The 21,764-nt window shown below is 48.9% G+C and overlaps 1 protein-coding gene across 1 annotated transcript; it reads left to right on the forward strand.

The window, feature by feature from the left end:
• The first annotated feature begins 6,540 nt into the window (after positions 1–6,540).
• LOC136488695 (uncharacterized) lies at positions 6,541–7,167 on the forward strand. Its single transcript, XM_066485535.1, has one exon. It carries the CDS (start codon positions 6,541–6,543, stop codon positions 7,165–7,167), a length of 627 nt encoding a protein of 208 aa, XP_066341632.1.
• The last annotated feature ends 14,597 nt before the right edge of the window (positions 7,168–21,764 follow it).

A 21,764-nucleotide genomic window follows, 5' to 3' on the forward strand; every position in this document is an offset into this window, starting at 1 on the left:
ACGCTGCCTTCCCACCAAGGTACTGACCACCAACCAACATCTCAAAGTACTCTGGGAGATGAAAACCAAACTATGGCTCGAGGATTATCGGCTTGCCTGCCAAGCCGGTGGTGCGGATAATGTCGATTTCATTATCCGCAACCTTCCATTGTTCTTGGCCGATTCAGCACGAACATGGTTAGAACACCTACCATCCAACATAATCCAGAGTTGGGTGGACCAGAAGGAGATCTTTATGAGGAACTTCTAGGGCACATACAAGCGCCCTGGGAACCCATGGGACCTCAAAAACTGCCGACAGAAGGCCGGTGAGACCCTCCGTGGGTACATCCGGCATTTCTTGTAACAACCCAGAAATTTCTAGAAAACAAGAAAAGTCAAAAATCACAACTACAAATTTTTTTCTAAAAATAGCCAATGGTTGGTGAATGTCTTGTAGGAAAACTACCCTAGTTGCATAAGTAGTACCTATCATAGATGTTTATATCCTTGTATTTAATTAAATTTGCATGAGTTGCTTCTTATGTTCTTTTGTATTGATTAATAAAAGCAACGACAATTATTTAAATATTTAAATAAATGTGTGGGTGTTGTTGCCAACCCTTGGTGGAACCCTAAATGACCTCTAGAGGACCCCACTAGGGCATACATGTGTAGGCAACACATGTGTATGCATGTAGGAACTATGGAGTAGCTAGAAAAGTGAAGAGATAGCCTAGAAGAGCTAATTCAATTAAGCTAAAATAGAGAAACCCCTTTTGGCCCAGAACTCAAGCCAGCCTGGCACCATAGCCCGCAAACAGGCTCTAGCCTAGCGGGCCGCACACCAGCAACCGCAGGCCGACCCAACCCCCGCCCCAACCAGCCCAGCCATCCAGCTACCCCACTCCCACCGTGACGGGCCACGGATCAGGCACGGCCCGACAACGCCAAGCGACCCAGCTGGGAGCTGCTGTTCCCTCTCTCCTGGTCACTGCTAGCTAGGACCCCATGGTCATCATCCTCCTCGCGCCTTTCTTCTTTTCGTGCCCGAGTCAGGACAGAGGAGGGGGAATCTCCATCGCCAGCTGTTCTCTTCACGTTGGGTGGCAGCGAACGCGTGGATGCGATGCCACCTCGCCCACCCGCACTGCTACCGCCCAGCTGGAGCCATCCGCGCCATGACACCATCGCTGTGGCCCGCGCTCTTGCAACCGCCTCTAGCACCTTCATACGAAGCCTGAGCAGGTTGTTATGCCAAAACCACGACCCGCGACCCTAGCCTAAGCACGTCGATCACCTCCACGTGGCCCTAGGCCCCCTTCCCGCTGTTCACCTTGCCATGAACACCACCCCCCCTATAAGAGGACACCACCGAGGTGCCCTAGCCGGTTCCCATCACCGCGCTGCCGCCCTGGTGGCCACCACTTTCCATCGCGACCAAGAGAAGGAGGGGAAGGAGGGAGAAGGGGGGGGGGTAGAGAAGAGAGGACCGCTAAAGAGGAGCCACTAGAACGGAAGGCGATGTACCGACTGACTACAGCGGAGCAGCTGCTCGACACGGCACGGCCTCGCCCCGACACTGCCTCAACTCGCCCTGCATCGACATCCCATCACCATCGCCACCTACGGTGAGCCCCTAGCACCCTCCCGGCTCTCTACAGTAGAGTTCACGGGCATCACTTCACCGTCTCCATACCGGGAACGAGCGAGAGGAGGCCTTGACCCCTGTACCCCGCTTACACACACGCACGCACATCTGCCGCCCCAACCACAGACCGCACTATGCACCGAGGGCATGGGAACGCTGGAGGGCGACACGCTGTGGAGCATGCCTGCCATGGCTAGAGCTCACCATGGTGAGGTTCCGTTCTTGCCGTGTCAGGCCGGTAGAAGCGAGGGGAAGGGGTTACATATTTCGCCTTGGCAAGGGACACGCCGCGCGCAGCAAGGTGGAGGAAGAGAGCCACATGAGGGAGCTGCTCGCGTTTACCTCATCGGTGGAACCGCACTCTCGAGCCGATCACTTCGCTGGGCAAGGATGGGCCGAGAAGTTTTCGGCCGAGCCTAAAGAAACGCTGCCGAGGAGCCGCCATGGCCAGAAACAGCCGCTCGCCACCGGCGGGTGCACCACCGCGTGGGGAAGCAAAAGGAGGGGCAAGGACTGTAGTTCGGTGCACCATGTGCACCATGAACCAAGAGGAGGGAAGAGAGGGTGAACGCGGCCCACCGTAGACCCCACGTGCACCCGTGAACCGCTGGTTCACGCTCACTGTGAGCCACGCCTACAAGACTGGAGCCCCTTTTTGAATCCACAGCGCAACATGGCATCACGAGGAGCTGCCACGTGTCCGGGATGGCCCGGCCCAGACCGGCCCAACCCGGCCTGTATCCAGCCCTAACCGGCCCACCTGAACCTAGTCTCGGCCCGGTCAAAGTTGACTGTTGGCCATTGACCAGTCAATGGACCCACCTATCAGTGACTCACTCTGTCCCAGCCAATCGGGTGCTGCCACGTGTCACTGCCTGGAATTTCCAATTCTTTTTCTTTTTCAGAAATTCATTTAATCTTTGAAAATCCATAACTAATTCATTTAGCTCAGAAAAATACCAAACCAGTGTCCAAATTTTTTTAAAAATAAGCCCTATGTCATAAGCTTGTGTTTGAGTGCCTTTGGATCATTTGAATTTCTGTTGCTCCTTTGTGCACCTTTATAGGAGTCGCTCACGTGACCATATGTTACGTGTAATAGAGCCGGAGGACCTGCTGACTGAGGAGTACGACCCCGACTACAGCGAGGACTTGGGAGACGACCTGCCAGGTGCCATGCCCCATCCAATCTCATAGATCATATTATGCATGCTATACCTAGAATTGCTAGCGCTTTATCTTTCATGCAATAATATGATGTTAGGTTGCATGGTAGTTTTACTTGAGCCTTATACCTTGTCGCAACCTTACTCCTACACACCCGCTGATAGGCTAGACGCGCGCTTGTTACTTACTTACTGCTTTACTCTTACTCGCATTATATCTGTGATGTGATGCTGGTGAGGGAGAGACGTGTATGCATAAGGCACGAGGTGCCACAAGAATTGGTAAAAACTGGATAATAAACATGGGGAGATCTTGGCGTGTGTTTTGGGTGTGTGGTGAGGGTTGAGTCGATCGGACAGGATCCTACGACGAGTCTTTGGGGCAAGTCTTGCCGAAGGGGTGCGACCTGGGCATCCCTTGCGAGAGTTACCTGTGGCGGGTATATGTGAGAGGTGGACCGGGGTGTTGGTTATCCCTGGTGAGGTGCTGTCGTGGCACGGGGAGTTGGTGATCCCCTTTTGAGAAGATATCCTATCCGGTCCCCCTAAGGACCGGTATGTCTTGAGAACCGGAACCATGGGACCTTCGTGCACACCACTCGCTCCCGATGGGCAGGGGACGATTACTTGACTGACTAGGGTAGTACCACTACTACTAGGTTGGAAGGTGATAGTGTAGGGAGGTACGGGCATGGGGACCCACACCCTCCTAAGACAGCGTAGTGACCTTGGGGGCCCGGTGCTACGTCTCACAATCTCAGTGTTTCGGTGGACTCCGGGGTGGCCCAGGGCTGAGTGGTAGGGTGGTACTGTACCGGTTGGGAGGCAGTCGAAATCAACCTAGACGAGCCAGATCGTTGAGGATGGCGATCTTGTGGATTACCAGGTGTACACGCTCTGCAGAGTTGATCGATCTATACGTATAGCCGCATCGATGGATAAGGACATTCCCATGACCTACGCTTCACTTGATTAGAGAGAGGAGTCCTGCTCTACCTTTCCCCTGGGTTACGTGTTGGATTCCGGCTTTGGCCGTTGAGGTGAGATCTGAGCGGGAGTCGATCTCATCGCCTAGTGAGAGAGTGAGATGGGATGAGGTGTGTGTGATGGGTGGGGAGAACGTGTGAATAAGATGGGTTAAGAAGAGAAAACCTGATGAACATATTATTATTAAAACATTAACTACCTGCATAGGAAACCCACAGCCTAAATAGGTCTCTTTCTACTTCCCCCAATGCATTCCATTCTCCACAAAGCAATGCAAGCATAGGGTGGGCGATGCGTGGCCATAGATTTTTGACAGGTTCCAAGCTCGAGTATGACTACGAGGGCGATGACTAGGAGGACTAGAGGGTCTGTTCTACGCTCGAGCTAGTTCTAGGAGATCGTTTCCCGCTGCTATCCTCATCTGAGGCTGTTCAGGATGCTATGTGTGAGTGTGTTCCGCCTTGCGTGGCAAAGAGAATAATTTATGTAAAACTCTATATTGTACTCTGATAAGCGTGTATGACTTGCTATATCACTGAGATTTGGGTAAAATGACTGATCATTTCATCATTTTACACTTTGTTTCTACGGATTTCCCTTCGTGGAAATCAAGGACGTTTCAGTTGGTACCAGTGCCATGCTTGACCCTAGGACGGACCCGTAGGTTTGGACAATAGGATTATGAAAGATCTTGACACTTTCGGTTATATTACTGACCGTGCTGCATTTTCGTGCATGGCTTACCTCAATTTCACACTCTCTTACCTAAATTTCATTCTACCTTACCCATCAACTCGCTCCATTCCACCCTGATTCACCCTGTATCACTCAGGATTCACCAAGTATCACCCTGATTTACCTTGTTTTGACTTGTCTTACCAAGTTTCACTCTATATTACTCAAGATACTTCATGAATAACAAGTACTGACTCTGTCTTACGGTTAAAATTGCAGATGGCTCCTGTTGTCGAGCCCCCTGTGGACGGACTGGCCTACCGTGGGTTTGCCATGATCCTGTACGATGTGCTGGACTCGCTAGGTGTCCCCACAAAGAAGATCGAGTACGTGTGCCGGGGTGAGCCTGGACCCGATGAGTTCAAGGGCCACATCGTGGTCCACCTCAAGGTCCCCGCTAGTGAGTTCGTACCCATGCTACGTGCCTTCGAGACACTAGAGGTGGAGAACTCCATTGCTTCATGCGTGTAGTCCGTCTCGCGCACTGCTCTCCGTAGTGTGATGCATGATGCACACGACTACCTCAAGACAGGACCGTACCGCCTGCTGCCTGCCGCTCTAGACCTCAATAGGTTCTCGGAGCCGCAGATCACTCCTATAGAACGTGCTGCGCGTGACGAGGTCGACCCCTACCTGAGGGCCTCCGCGCAGTACATCATCGTCCAGTATCGCTACATCATGGATGTGGAGATGCAGAACCGCCGCTACCGAGACTTCCTGTTCCGTTGCGACGAGGAGTTCCTCAAGGTGGAGCGCAAGGAGGAGGAGATGGTCGGCAGGCATGAGGAGGAGCGCATGGGCTATGACAGAATGAAGACCTTCTACGAGACCCGTGAGAAGTCACTTTGGGAGGAGATCGCCAACCTCAAGGACAAAGTTGGGGAGGCTGAGCTTCACTATGACTATCTTGAGTCTGAGGTGCTTGAGTGCGAGGATCGGATTGAGCGTTAGAGGCTTACCCTAAGGGAGTTCCACGAGAAGGAGAAGCATCGTGGCATTAGGAAGCTTGCCCTAGAGGGCCGTTGCAACACAATGGAGAAGCAGGCTGTGGAGGCTGCTGTCACCACCACCTACGACATGCATCACCTGGTCCACTACATCAAGTGCACCAAATACCATCAGGATAAGGTGAACCGCATCAGCCAGGCTTGGATCGACGCTGATCGCAAGCGCGTCCAGGAGATCAGGAAGGTCCAGGACGTCCTCTTACCTGGGATGCGCAAGAAGCCACACAGACAGTCCTTCCACGTTGAGGCCACCAAGCTCAACTTCAAGGCTTGCCCGATGGAGGATTACTCTGAGGTTTTGAGGACAGAGATGCTGGACTACACTCTCACCTATGTCGCGAGGATCCACCGCTCCGATGACGAGCTCCGTGCCATGGAGGGCACTCCCGAGGCTTCCACTTCCGGCCCTTCTGCACCGCCCGTCACTCCCGGACAGGAGTAGTTAATGTAGTAGTAGACATGTTGAGCCCTACGTGGCCAGAAATATGACACACCTAGGGAGTAAAGTAGGATGTCCCACTTTTGGAGCTGCCTGCGAGTAGCACGATTCCCGCGAATCTGTCAGTGTAGCTACTGGAGATGTCGCTATGTAATAAATTAATGTAATGGATGTTTTGGATCTTATTGCATCTTATAGTTCTTATTTGCATCTTTGTATGAGTGTTGGATAGAAATCTCGTTTTAAATTGATAAACCATTTAACAATGCATCTAATGACAAAGGTTAAATAATGACCTAACCCTGCAGGGAGATGTCTTGCCGCTGTTCTGCTCGTCTGAACAACCGCTTGCTTTCCCCCGCGCCCATGGCCCGTGGTCGTGGCCGTGGCCGTGGCCGTGGAGAAGGCAGGGGAGCTCCCTTTGGTGCCAGGGAGGAGCCCGCACCAGAGGAGCCTACACTGGGGGTGGGTGCTGCCCAGCAGCTTGGAGGAGGAGCACCACCGCCGCCGCCACCACCACAGTTGGCGGAGGTGATGGACCGCCAAACCCGCCTCTTGGAGGTGCTGGCTTAGGGGATGCTTCACCACCATGGGGGTCCTCCCCATGACTTCCAGCAGAAGTTGGAGGGTTTCCTCAAGCTGAGGCCTCCTACTTTCGACACCGCTGACGATGACCCCATCGCCGCCGAGGACTGGCTCCGTGAGATGGAGAAGAAGCTGGACCTCACCACCTGCACTGGTGAGGAGTGCGTGGGGGTCGCCGCCCACCAGCTCACTGGTGCTGCACGTGCATGGTGGGACAGCTACTACGACGCCCACGAGGACCCAGGGAGTATCTCTTGGGAGGAGTTCACCGAGGCCTTCCGTGAACACCACGTGCCCGAAGGTGTCATGGATGCCAAGGTGGAGGAGTTTCGCAACATCTCCCAGGGCTCCCAGAACGTTCAGGAGTACACCACTCGTTTCACCTGCATGATGAGGTATGCTCCAGGTGAGACCGATACCGAGAAGAAGAAGATGTACTGCTTCAAGAAGGGGCTGAACTCTTGTCTCAAGGTGGCCCTCTTGGGTCATGCCTGCCGCACCCTTCGCGAGATTGTCAACAAGGTGCTAGAAATGGAGAGGGATCATCTGGAGGCGGACTCCCTCCATAAGCAGAAGAAGCGCCTATTCGAGAGTTCCTCTCATGGCCTGGCCCCGTAGAGGCCACGTGCTCACGTGCTTCCTCCGCTCCGCTCATGCTACACTCAGGGGGCTGTGACTGCTCCGAGCCATGGAGGTGGTACCTACACCGCCAACTACCACCGCCCCGCTCAGAGCCGTCCTGCTCCAAGTCGCCCCACTCAGGGAGCTGGCACGTGGAGGACCGCTACGCCCACCTCCACAGGTAGCGCGCCCTTCACCTATTTCGGTTGTGGCTAGCCTGGTCACAAGATCGCTGAGTGCCCCATCAGGAATGGCACACCGCCTGCTCCGACCCAGGCGAGATAGGCTGCTACACCTGCTGCTCCGCGCAAGAACGTTGCAGGGGCTGTCCGTAGACGTCTCAACCACATGACCGCGGAGGACACCCAGGACGCTCCAGACGTGGTGTATGGTATGTTTTTGGTATAGGGAGTTATGGCTTCAGTTTTGTTCGACTCTGGAGCTACTTGTTCATACATTTCCACCAAGTTTGCACGAGAGCATAGCATACCTGTGACCTCCCGCAAGGAGCCCATTGACACCAGTTCACCTTTAGGTCGCATTATATGCACCAAGAGATGTCAGGGAGTGAGTATCACTATTGAGGGCTACCCTTTTCTAGCCGATCTCACCTTACTTCCATCTGAGGGACTAGATGTCATACTAGGAATGGATTGGTTGACATAGCACAAAGGAGTGATATCTTGTTCACCAAGGTACGTAGAGATCACACACCCGAGTGGTCACATAATCCGCTGTAAGCCTAATCAGGGAAAGACAGTCTCTAGGTTGTGTGCCTTAGAGGCCAAGACAGTCGAGGAGGTAACCATTGTGAATGAGTACCCTGACGTGTTTCCTGAGGAGTTGCTAGGCATGCCACCTGATCGGGATGTAGAGTTTGTGATTGACCTTCTGCCAGGAACCGGGCCTATTGCTAAAAGACCCTACCACATGTTAGTCGATGAGCTAGAGGAGCTAAAGAAACAGCTCAAGGAGTTGTCGGACAAGGGGTACATCAGACCCAGTGCTTCACCCTGGGGTTCCCCTATTTTGTTCGTGAAAAAGAAGGATGGATCCATGAGTATGTGCATTGACTATCAAAACTTGAATGCCGTGACAGTCAAGAACAAGTATCCTCTGCCCAGGATTGATGACCTCCTAGATCAGCTGAAAGAGGCCAAGTACTTTTCTAAGATTGATCTCAGGTCTGGGTATCATCAGATGAAAATCAGACCCGAGGACATTCCTAAGACAGCTTTCATCACCAGATACGGGCAATATGAGTTCACAGTGGTGTCCTTCGGACTCACCAATGCCCCGGCTTATTTCATGAACATGATGAATAAGGTATTCATGGACGAGCTGGACAAGTTCGTGGTGGTGTTCATTGATGACATCCTTATCTATTCCTCCACCGCCGAAGAGCATGAACAACACTTGAGAGTGGTTCTGGAGAAGTTGAGGCAGAATTAGCTATATGCCAAGTTTAGCAAGTGTGACTTCTGGCTCGAAAAAGTCACCTTTCTGGGTCACGTTCTCACTGCCAAGGGAGTCACTGTAGATCCCGCAAAAATTGAAGCTGTGAAGGAGTGGGAACAACCCCGCAATGTGACCGATATCCGCAGTTTTCTCGGATTGGCCGGGTACTATCAAAGGTTCATTGAGAACTTCTCAAAGATAGCCAAGCCCATGACCAACCTACTAAAGAAGACTAATGAGTTTGAATGGACGCCCGAGTGCGAGCATAGCTTCTAGACTCTGAAACAGAAGCTTACCACCACACCTGTTCTTGCCTTGCCTGATATCCAGAAAGACTTCATAGTCTATTGTGATGCATCCAGACAGGGACTAGGTTGCGTTTTGATGCAGAGTGGGAGAGTCATTGCCTATGTGCCCCGACAGTTGAAGGACCATGAGCAACGCTACCCGACCCATTATCATGAGCTTGCCACTGTTGTGCATGCCCTAAAGATCTGGAGGCACTACTTGATCGGAAATAAGTGTGATATACTACACTGATCACAAGAGCCTGAAGTACTTCTTCACACAAGAGGATCTGAACATGAGATAGTGCAGATGGCTAGAGCTTATAAAGGATTACGACCTAGAGATTCACTATCATCCAGGAAAAGCTAATGTAGTCGCGGATGCCTTGAGCCGAAAGAGCTACTACCACAATCTGTCCATGGAAGTTGTACCACCCAAGTTGTGTCAGGAAATGGGTGACCTTCATCTTGAGATTCTACCAAAGGGTATGCTAAATGAGCTTCGAGTGCAATACAACCTCAAGGATCGGATACAGCGAGGACTTGGGAGACGACCTGCCAGGTGCCACGCCCCATCCAATCTCATAGATCCTATTACGCATGCTATACCTAGAATTGCTAGCGCTTTATCTTTCATGCAATAATATGATGTTAGGTTGCTTGGTAGTTTTACTTGAGCCTTATACCTTGTTGCAACCTTACTCCTACACACCCGCTGATAGGCTAGACACTCGCTTGTTACTTACTACTTTACTCTTACTCGCATTATATCTGTGATGTGATGCTGGTGAGGGAGAGACGTGTATGCATAAGGCACGAGGTGCCGCAAGAATTGGTAAAAACTAGATAATAAACATGGGGAGATCTTGGCGTGTGTTTTGGGTGTGTGGTGAGGGTTGAGTCAATCGGACAGGATCCTACGACGAGTCTTTGGGGCAAGTCTTGCCAAAGGGGTGCGACCTAGGCATCCCTTGCGAGAGTTACCTGTGGTGGGTATATGTGAGAGGTGGACCAGGGTGTTGGTTATCCCTGGTGAGGTGCTGTCGTGGCACGGGGAGTTGGTGATCCCCTTTTGAGAAGATATCCTGTCCGGTCCCCCTAAGGACTTGTATGTCTTGAGAACCAGAACCATGGGACCTTCGTGCACACCACTCGCTCCCGATGGGCAGGGGACAATTACCCGACTGACTAGGGTGGTACCACTACTACTAGGTTGGAAGGTGATAGTGTAGGGAGGTACTGGCATGGGGACCCACACCCTCCTAAGACAGCATAGTGACCTTGGGGGCCCGGTGCTACGTCTCACAATCTCAGCATTTCGGTGGACTCCGGGGTGGCCCAGGGCTGAGTGGTAGGGTGGTACTGTACCGGTTGGGAGGCAGTCAAAATCAGCCTAGACGAGCCAGATCGTCGAGGATGGCGATCTTGTGGATTACCAGGTGTACACGCTCTGCAGAGTTGATCGATCTATACGTATAGCCGCGTCTGCGGATAAGGACATTCCCATGACCTACGCTTCACTTGATTAGAGAGAGGAGTCCTGCTCTACCTTTCCCCGGGTTACGTGTTGGATTCCGGCTTTGGCCGTTGAGGCGAGATCTGAGCGGGAGTCGATCTCATCGCCTAGTGAGAGAGTGAGATGGGATGAGGTGTGTGTGATGGGTGGGGAGAACGTGTGAATAAGATGGGTTAAGAAGAGAAAACCTGATGAACATATTATTATTAAAACATTAACTACCTGCATAGGAAACCCACAGCCTAAATAGGTCTCTTTCTACTTCCCTCAATGCATTCCATTCTCCACAAAGCAATGCAAGCATAGGGTGGGCGATGCGTGGCCAGTACCGAGTGTACTGATAGATTTTTGATAGGTTCTGAGCCCGAGTATGACTACAAGGGTGATGACTGGGAGGACTAGAGGGTCTGTTCTACGCTCGAGCTGGTTCTAGGAGATCGTTTCCCGCTGCTATCCTCATCTGAGGCTGTTCAGGATGCTATGTGTGAGTGTGTTCCGCCTTGCATGGCAAAGAGAATAATTTATGTAAAACTCTATATTGTACTCTGATAAGCGTGTATGACTTGCTATATCACTGAGATTTGGGTAAAATGACTGATCATTTCATCATTTTACACTTTGTTTCTACGGATTTCCCTTCGTGGAAATCAAGGAACTCCTCAACATCGCACTAGCCATGCCTCAAGCGATGAAGCGGTTGGAGCGATCTTTGATCACCTCAAAGGCAAGGTGGGCAGGACGAGAATGTCGGTGAAGGCGCCTCCAATCGTCCCGCCAAGAAGAAGAAAAAGCAACGGCACGAGGGCTCGCTCGTGGCCGCCGCTGACTGCAGGGGCGGTCGGAAGCCCATGGAGGGCACCCTGAACCACTTTGAAAAACTACTTGAGGGGCCATGCCTAAACCATGCCATCCCCATCAAGCATCTGTACAAGGACTGCGGCCTCATGAAGCGGTTCTTGTCCGGAGGCTCCAAAAAAGGGGAGCACGAAAGGACCCCAACCCAACCACGTATGCTGCTGAGGGGAAAGACATCAGCTTTCCTATGCCAGATGGCTACATCATGATCTTAGGAGGGTCGGTGGCCTACGACTCCAAGCGCCGCAGAAGGTCGCACGCCGTGAGGTCTATACGACCGAACCGGCCATGACTACCTTCCTCCGGTGGTCAGAGTCCGCCATAACCATCGACCAGACCGACCACCCAGAGAGTGTCCCACAACCAAGGAGATATCCGCTCATGGTTGACCCGATCATTGGTATGAAGTGGCACACCAAGGTATTGATGGATAGGGCAATGGCCTCAGCATCATGTACGCTGAGATGCTTGACGCCAAGGGCATCGACTGAGTGTGCGTCTGGCCAATAGGAGCATCTTTCCACGGCATCGTGCCTAGAAAGCAGGCATTGCCACTTGGACAGGTCGATCTGCCCATCACCTTCGGGGGTCCATCTAACTATAGGATGGAGACCCTCACCTTCGAAGTGGTTGGGTTCCACAGAACCTACCACGCCATCCTGGGACGACCATGCTACGCAAAGTTCATGGTCATCCCTAACTACACCTACCTCAAGCTGAAGATGCTAGGCCCAGGCGGGGTCATCACCGTCGGCACCTCCTTTCAGCGTGCCTACGAGTGCAAAGTCGAGTGTTGTGATCACACCGTAGCAATCGTCGCCTCCGCAGAGCTCGTGGCTCTTAGGATGGAGGTCGTCGAAGAAGCACCTGACCCCAAGCGGTCGACCGAGTCCTTCGAGCTAGTGGAGGGCTCCAAGGAGGTCCTTGTAGACCCCGGGAGCACCGAGGGAAAAATGGTGCGCATTCGAACCACGCTTTCCTCTGAATTGGAAAGCACGCTCGTCGGCTTCCTCCGTGCCAATAGAGACATCTTTGCATGGAAACCCTCAGACATGCCAGACATTTCGAGGGAAGTCATCGAGCACACCTTGAAGATCCACCTAGGCTCAAAGTTGGCGAAACAACGCCTGTGTCGCTTCGACGAGGGGAAACACAGGACCATCGATGAGGAGATCAAAAAGCTTTTGGCGTCCGGATTCATCAAGGAAGTATACCACCTAGAGTGGTTAGCCTATCCTGTTCTTGTATGAAAGAAGAGTGGGAAATGGAGGGTGCGTGTTGACTACACGGGTCCCAACAATGCGTGCCCAAAGGATCTGTTTCCTTTGCCACACATAGACCAAATAGTTGACTCTACCTCAGGGGTGCGAAACCCTCTACTTCCTTGATGCGTACTCCGGATACCATCAAATCACGATGAAAAAGTCCGACCAGCTCACGACATCTTTCATCACCCCCTTCAGATCATTCTGCTACGTCACCATGCCATTTGGTCTAAAGAACGCTGGGGCTACATACCAGCATTGTGTGCTCAAGTATTTTGGGGACCTCATCGGGCGGACCCTTGAGGCCTACATTGATGACATCGTCATCAAGTCCAAATGGGTTGACCACCTCATAGCTGACATGAGCAGACCTTTACAAAACTCCTAGCAAACGACATCAAACTCAATCCTAAGAAGTGCATTTTTGGGGTCCCGAGGGGCATGTTACTTGGTTTCATCGTCTCCGAGCGTGGCATCAAAGCAAACCCGGAGAAGATCTCAGCCATCACAAGGATGGGCCTAATTTAGAACATGAAGGGAGTATAGCGAGTTATAGGGTGCCTCGCTGTTCTCAGCCGCTTCAGCTCATGCCTCGACGAACAAGGTATCCCCCTTTATTGACTTCTGAAGAAGGCCGACCACTTCAAATGGACGTCCGAGGCCTAGGAGGCACTTGACATGGTCAAGCTGCTTCTGACGAAGGCCCCAATCCTAGTTCCTCCTACCGATGGAGAACCCCTTCTGCTCTACATTGTGGCCACCACATAAGTGGTCAGCGCCGCCCTGGTAGTGGAGCGAGAAGAAGAGGGGCATGCCCTCAAAGTACAGCGCCCTGTGTACTTCATCAGCGAGGTCCTATCCGACTCAAAGACCCGCTACCCCCAAATCCAGAAGCTTCTGTATGCCGTCCTCATCACCATGAGGAAGCTACGCCACTACTTCGAGTCACATCCGGTGACAGTCATGATGTCCTTCCCCCTCGGCGAGGTCATCCAAAACAAGGATGCCATGGGAAGAACCGTGAAATGGGCACTCGAGCTAATGGGTCAGGGCATTGCATATGCCTCTCGGACAGCCATCAAGTCCCAGGTGTTGGCTAATTTCGTCATGGAATGGACCGAGGTCCAAATACCACCAGCGATCGTCGATCAAGAGTACTCGATGATGTACTTCGATGGATCACTGATGAAGAAGGGCACCAGCGCTGGGCTGGTCTTCATGTTGCCCCTTAGGGTATGCATGACGTACATGGTCTAACTCCATTTCCCCTCCTACAATAATGTGGAAGAATATGAGGCGCTCATCAACGGCCTACGCATTGCCAAAGAGTTGGGCATCCGACGCTTCGATGTTCGAGGAGATTCCTAGCTGGTCATCGACCAAGTCATGAAGGAGTCAAGCTGCCATGATGCCAAGATGGCCACATACAACCAAGAAGTCCGCCGGTTGGAGGACAAGTTTGACGGCCTCGAGCTTAATCACATCCCGAGGCGCCTCAATGAGGTGGCCGATGCGCTTGCGAAAGTAGCATCTGGCTAAGAGCTGGTGCCAATGGGTGTCTTCGCTAGTGACCAGCACAAGCCATTAGTTTGCTATGAGGGGTCGGAACAAGGCGGTGATGGTCCATCCAATCTAGGCCTAGGGGCTGACCAACCATCGGCTCCATCCAGCCTCGATGTCCTGGAGGTCGAAGAGGACCCAGGGACAGAGCTCGACCCTCAGGACGACTGGAGGACGCTCTACCTCGACTACCTCCTCCGTGACGTGCTAGCAACGAACAAGACGGAGGCCCAGTTGCTCGCATGTCGCGCCGAGTCCTTTGTTCTTGTGGAGAGCGATTTATACAAGCGAGGCCACACGAGGATCCTGCAGCGCTGCATCCCCATTGAACAAGGGAAGTATTTGCTGAGTGATATCCATGGTGGGGTCTACGGTCACAATGCCGCACCTAGAACCCTAGTCAGAAGCTTGTTCCAACAGGGCTTCTACTGGCCCACTGCTATAGCCGACGCTGAGCAGATCATGCGCACCTACGAAGGGTGTCAGTACTATTCTCGATGGATTCACCTACCGGCCCAAGCACTCTAGATGATCCCTATCACGTGGCCATTCATGGTCTAGGGGTTCGATCTAGTCGAACCTCTCAAGAGGGCACCCGGAGGCTACACCCACTTGCTTGTCACCATAGACAAGTTTACAAAGTGAATAGAAGCTCAGCCGATCTCCACGATCAAGTCCGAGCAAGCCGTGCTATTCTTCCTCGACATCATCCATCACTTTGGAGTCCCAAACTCCATCATCATAGACAATAGCATGCAATTCACAGGAAAGAAGTTCCTTCGATTCTGTGATGAATTCCACATCTGGGTTGATTGGGACTCCGTCGCGCACCCCCGAACGAACGGGCAGGTCGAGCACGCAAATGGCATTGCCTATAGGGCCTCTGTAACACCCCGGGTGTTTAAATACTAAAACTGCCATGTCATCATATGCATTGCAAGGCATTTGGTCATATTAAAAACTTTGTATGCATTCACTAAAATAAGTTTATATTTATGTTATAAGCATTGCTTGGTATTGTTTGAATCAAGTTTGAAATCTTTGTATTGATTTGAAATTCCAAAAACCCTGATTTTCAGTATTTAAACCCTACCCTGAAAATCCATTTCAAAATCAAAGCATATTTTGGGGTTGAGCCCAAAAGCAAAAGTGTAGAGCTTGACAAGTTATACAAAGTTTGTTTTTGGAGTTTTTCAAGTTGTTTAGTAAAATTTGGAGTAATTCCAAAAGGCGTAATTCGTTAAATTTCCCCATTTGAATTCAAAAGTTCATTTCAAAATCTAGACCGAATTAGGAGTTGGTTATAAAAGTAAAGTTGTAGAACTTTTGATTTTGAACAACTTTTGTTTTTGGAGATTTTTGAGTTGTTATGAAAATTTGAGAGTAATTTGTGAATTTTGGCGAATGGCAAACCTGTAAATAATGTGAACAGTGTTCACCGCCGTAGCTACACCACTTGCGACCTTCGGTTCGCTTCCAGGCGCGCGCGTGGACGTCCTCGGCTTCGCGCTAGCGCGGAGAAGTCTCCTGCGTGGCTTCCTTGTGCTTATCTACCGCACACAGGAACTGCGAAAGCATGTTAGTTCGTACGGTGGAGGGACGAAATGAGGCTTGGCATAGGGAAAATGTAGCTAGAGCTAGAACTCATGAGCTAGAATTCTATGTAGAAGATTTAGAAGAACATAATACTTATCTACATGAGGAAGTTCATAGGCTTAGCAATCTACTAAATCCGAATCATGAGCCTGAAGCTGATGCCATAGACCCTGGTGTCATCCTTGCTGATGATAATGAATCGAAAGAAGAAGAAGAAGATCCTGAAGAATTAGTAATGGTCAATGAAAGTGATGATGAAGGCGGTAATAATTCCGGAATGGATACCGAGCCTGAAGTTTGAAGTAATCACGGAAAGGAGTAGAGTTGTATAATAGTTAGTTATAGTTAAGTTATGTAGTTTTGTTTTGGTACTTACAGGTTCTGGTGTTTATATTAGTAAACCCTATGTAATGTGTCTGGAGTAAGCTTTTGTGCAATTCAATAAAGGCTTGTGAATAAAGTTTGGTTTGTTATGAGCAGATGCGTCGTACGCGGGGTTCGTATGTTCCTGGAACTTCACAAGATGAGGATGGTATTCCAGATCCGCCACCAGTTCCAACAAATCTAGCTGATGCTATAACCGCACTTGTCAATGTGATGGCTGAAAATTCCCGTTTGCTTCATGAGATCGCTCTAAGTAATCAGAATCAGATGCAAGGAAACCGTGGTCGCCACCATAGCAGACAGGAGGCTACATATGTTGATTTTACGGACACAAGACCACCAGTGTTCACCAAGGCAGATGAACCATTGGAGGCTGATGACTGGCTTCGAACCATGGAGCAGAAATTTGACCTTATTCCATGCACGGAGTATCAGAAACCTGCGTTTGCCACCCAGCAACTTAGAGGAGCAGCAAGTGCTTAGTGGGCGAACTTAGTGGCTATGCAACCAGCTAGCATTCCAATAACTAGGGCTGAGTTCCGTACTGCCTTCAGAGCCCATTATATCCCTGAAGGAGTGATGGTAATGAAACTAGATGAATTCCTTGCTTTGAAGCAAGGAGATCAAACCGTGATGCAGTATGTGGGAAGATTTAATCACCTGTCACAATATGCATCAGAACATGTCAATACTGATGCAAAGAAGAAGAGGTGGTTTATGAGAGGTTTGAATACCAAGCTGCAAACAATGATGACGACTTGCACCAATGTCACTTACCATGAGGCCGTAAATATTGCAATTGCTTCAGAGTCAAAGTATCGGCAGCATAAGGAGCTAAAAAAGAAAAAGAGTATGCCGTCCGGATCTTTTGGGGGAAATCAGAAGAGGCAGAGGGTGATTTATCATCCAGTACATCATAATCGTCCTCCTTACCGTCCGCCACAGTCTCAAGCTGGGCAACAGTCAAATGTCCGTCCTGCTATAACCTATCCGAACTCACAGTCAACCAATACTCCTGGTGGCAATGCTCCAACTTCCCAGGGTCACAACTACCCATGTTACAATTGTGGAAGGACTGGTCATTTCTGTAGGGAATGTCCATATCCTAGGCAGGCTAATCAAAATTATCAGAAGGCCCCTACCAATCAACAACAGGGTCAGGCACCAAACAAGAACCCCAATCAGAATGCTCAGAAGGGCAAAGATGAGAGGAAGATAGGACGAGTGTTCTATATTCAAGCTGGAGAAATTCCGGAAGGGGAGCCAGTGATGATGGGTATGTTTCCTGTTGCCAATCACCCTATAGTTATACTTTTTGATTCTGGCGCATCGCATTCATTCATCAATAGAACATTTGTCGTGAAGCATGAAATTTCAATTGGGGCAACAAATGAAAGTTTCTTTATACAGTCGCCCGGGGGACGTCTGTGTACTAAGGAAATGGTATACTAGGTACCTATAAACCTAGATGGGCATATTTTTCCCACAACCATGATTATCCTTAAGGATCGGGATATAGATGTAATCTTGGGAATGAATTGGATGTATCAGCATAAGGCTGTTATAGATGCTTTGAAAAGGACATTGAGAGTGAGTTTGCCTGATAGTACTTCTCAACTTCTCATCCAACTTCCAACCCTAAGAAGATCAGTGGGCAAGGTATGTGCAGCTGCTGTCAAAGAGATTAGAGATATTCCGGTAGTGTGTGAATTTTCGGACGTGTTTCCTGAAGATTTACCCGGTCTACCACCTGATAGGGATGTACAGTTTAACATAGAGTTACAACCTGGAATAGCTCTGATTTCTCGGAGAGCTTATAGGATGCCACCTAAGGAATTGGCCGAGTTGAAGACTCAGTTACAAGAATTGATTGAGAAGGGGTTTATCCAACCTAGTTCCTCACCTTGGGGATGTCCGGCAATTTTTGTGAAAAAGAAAGATGAGACCCTGAGGTTATGTGTTGACTATCGTCCGTTGAATGAAGTGACCATCAAGAATAAGTATCCCTTACCTCGGATAGATTTGCTTTTTGATCAATTGGCCGGAGCTAAAGTTTTCTCCAAGATAGATTTGAGGTCAGGATATCATCAAATTAAGATAAAGCCTGAAGATATTCCCAAAACGGCATTTACCACAAGATATGGATTATATGAATACTTGGTAATGTCTTTTGGTTTGACAAATGCTCTAGCTCATTTTATGTATCTGATGAACTCAGTATTCATGCCTGAGCTAGACAAGTTTGTAGTGGTGTTTATTGATGACATTTTAGTATATTCCAAGAATAAGAAAGAACATGCGGAACATCTTAGAATTGTTCTGACCCGCTTGAGAGAACATCAATTATATGCCAAGTTCAGCAAGTGTGATTTTTGGCTTAAGGAAGTGCAATTTCTTGGACATGTTTTGTCAGCCGAAGGAGTTGCAGTTGATCCTGGCAAAGTGAAGGATGTGCTTGATTGGAAACCGCCAACCACAGTTCATCAAGTTCGGAGTTTTCTGGGATTGGCGGGGTATTACCGTCGGTTTATTCCAGATTTCTCTAAAGTATCAAAGTCCATAACGGAACTGTTGAAAAATCAAGTCAAGTTTGTCTGGTCATCTGATTGTGAAGAGGCTTTCCAGACTTTGAAGAGATTGTTGACTACTGCACCAGTATTAGCCCAACCTGATATCGAGAAGCCGTTTGATGTTTATTGTGATGCTTCAGGTATTGGTATTGGATGTGTGTTGATGCAAGAAGGCCGAGTCATTGCCTATGCATCCAGACAACTTAAGCAACATGAAGAACACTATCCGACTCATGATCTGGAGTTAGCAGCTGTGGTTCATGCTCTGAAGATTTGGCGGCATTACCTGCTTGGTAATACGTGCCATATGTATACAGACCACAAGAGCTTAAAGTATATCTTTACTCAGTCAGAATTGAACATGCGACAAAGAAGATGGTTAGAATTGATTAAGGATTATGATTTGGAAGTACATTATCACCCGGGTAAAGCAAATGTGGTTGCAGATGCCCTCAGTCGCAAAAGTTATTGCAATTGTCTAACAGTGAGAACAATGGGTTTGAATTTATGTCAAGAAATGGAGAAGTTGAATGTAGAAGTAATTCAACAAGGAAGTTTGACCAACATAATTGTTGAAGCTACTATTCGAGATCAAATTATTGCTGCTCAGAAGGAAAACAAGGGTATAGCCCATATCAAGGAAAGAGTCAAGAGTGGAAAAGCGGAATGCTTTAGTATAGATGATGAAGATGTGTTATGGTTCAAGGATCACCTGGTGGTACCAAAAGTTCCTGAGTTGCGGTAGTCAATTCTAGATGAGGCACATGCTACTAGGTTATCTATCCATCCAGGAAGCAACAAGATGTACCATGATTTGAAGCAAAGATTCTGGTGGACTAAAATAAAAATAGAGATTGCTAGATATATAGCAAAGTGTGATACTTGTCAAAAGGTGAAAGCTATACATTTGAGGTCTGCTGGTGAATTACAACCATTACCTATTCCATCTTGGAAGTGGGAGGACATAAGTATGGACTTTATTGTTGGTCTACCCAAGACATCAAAGGGATTTGACTCAGTATGGGTTATTGTAGATTGACTCACTAAGTCAGCACATTTTCTTCCTGTCAAGACAATATATCCTACGATCCAATATGCCAAGATGTACTTAGCAAGAATCATGAGTTTGCATGGAGTACCAAAGACCATAGTGTCAGATAGGGGTACACAGTTTGTCTCCAGCTTTTGGAAACACTTACATGCTTCGTTGGGTACCAAACTTCTGTATAGTACAGCTTATCATCCGCAGACTGATGGACAGACTGAAAGAGTCAATCAAGTACTTGAAGATATGTTAAGATGTTGTGTCCTTAACTATTCCAATAAGTGGGATGAGTGCTTACCTTTGGCCGAGTTCTCATACAACAATAGTTATCAGGAAAGCATTAGAATGGCTCCATTTGAAGCACTCTATGGTCGTAGATGCAGAACATCGTTGAGTTGGTCTGAGCCTGGGGAAAGAAGATTCTTTGGAGTTGACCTTGTGAAAGAAACAGAAGACAAGGTTAGGCAAATACAGAGTAATTTGAAAATAGCTCAGTCCCGCCAAAAGAGTTATGCGGATAGAAGACAGAGACCATTGGTATTTAACAAAGGAGATTTTGTATATCTGAAAGTATCTACAATGAAGGGAGTTAACCGTTTTGGTGTTAAAGGAAAGTTGGCACCCCGATACATTGGACCATATCAAATTTTGGAGAGGTATGGAAAAGTGGCATATCGCTTGAAATTACCTGAACATCTCGCAGCTGTGCACGATGTGTTCCATGTTTCTCAATTGAAGAAGTGTCTCCGAGTGCCTGAGCAGAATGTTGAAGTTGAAGGAGTGGAACTAGAACCGGATTTAACTTATTCCGAATATCCTATCCGAGTGTTAGATCAGAAAGATCGTGTTACTCGAAGACGGACAATCAAGTTCTATAAAATACAATGGAATCAACATTTAGAAGAGGAAGCTACTTGGGAATCAGAAGATTACTTGTTAGAAAAGTTTCCAGAGTTTCTAGCGTCAATATAGAATAGAGTAATATTAGTTGAGCTCGGTTGCTACAAGTTGTGTTTTGTAAAGGGACCTCAACTGTTTTATGGACAAGTTCTAGATGTTTTTGGACTAACACATTTCCTTTTCCATTACTTACTCTATGGCTTTGAATCTCGGGGCGAGATTTCTTTTAGGGGGAAGGATTATAACACCCCGGGTGTTTAAATACTAAAACTGCCATGTCATCATATGCATTGCAAGGCATTTGGTCATATTAAAAACTTTGTATGCATTCACTAAAATAAGTTTACATTTATGTTATAAGCATTGCTTGGTATTGTTTGAATCAAGTTTGAAATCTTTGTATTGATTTGAAATTCCGAAAACCCTGATTTTCAGTATTTAAACCCTACCCTGAAAATCCATTTCAAAATCTAAGCATATTTTGGGGTTGAGCCCAAAAGCAAAAGTGTAGAGCTTGACAAGTTATACAAAGTTTGTTTTTGGAGTTTTTCAAGTTGTTTAGTAAAATTTGGAGTAATTCAAAAAGGCGTAATTCGTTAAATTTCCCCATTTGAATTCAAAAGTTCATTTCAAAATCTAGATCGAATTAGGAGTTGGTTATAAAAGTAAAGTTGTAGAACTTTTGATTTTGAACAACTTTTGTTTTTGGCAAACTCGTAGCTACACCGCTGGCGACCTTCGGTTCGCTTCCAGGCGCATGCGTGGACGTCCTCGGCTTCGCGCTAGCGCGGAGAAGTCTCCTGCATGGCTTCCTTGTGCTTCTGAGCCGCTCTATTTAGCCCTGGCCGTCGCCGTTTGCCCTCGCTCCTTTTCCTCTATTTCCACCGCCGCTGTTGCTATAGCTCCGTTGAGCTTTTGTCGTCGAACCAGCGCCCGCGCCATCGCAGCAAAGCGTGTCCCAGCTCCGCTAGTTCCTTACGGGTCCAGCAAACCAGTCCTTGTGGCTTGTCTTCATCGGAAACTCGCGGTGCGCGCTCTTCTTCCTCACGGCCGGCAGCGTCCCCGTCGCGAGCGCTTCGCCGTGGCTAGCGTGTTACGGTGATCCTCTGCCCTTGCTGAGTCTTGTTTCAGCTTCGCCACGATGCTGTAGTACTCCAT

The sequence above is a fragment of the Miscanthus floridulus genome, chromosome 10 (assembly GCF_019320115.1).
Source record: "Miscanthus floridulus cultivar M001 chromosome 10, ASM1932011v1, whole genome shotgun sequence".
Taxonomy (NCBI): Eukaryota; Viridiplantae; Streptophyta; class Magnoliopsida; order Poales; family Poaceae; genus Miscanthus; species Miscanthus floridulus.

What these genes read in the sequence shown, in the direction of transcription:
- LOC136488695 (XM_066485535.1), top strand. Translation starts at nt 6,541, where the DNA reads ATGCTTCACCACCATGGGGGTCCTCCCCATGACTTCCAGCAGAAGTTG.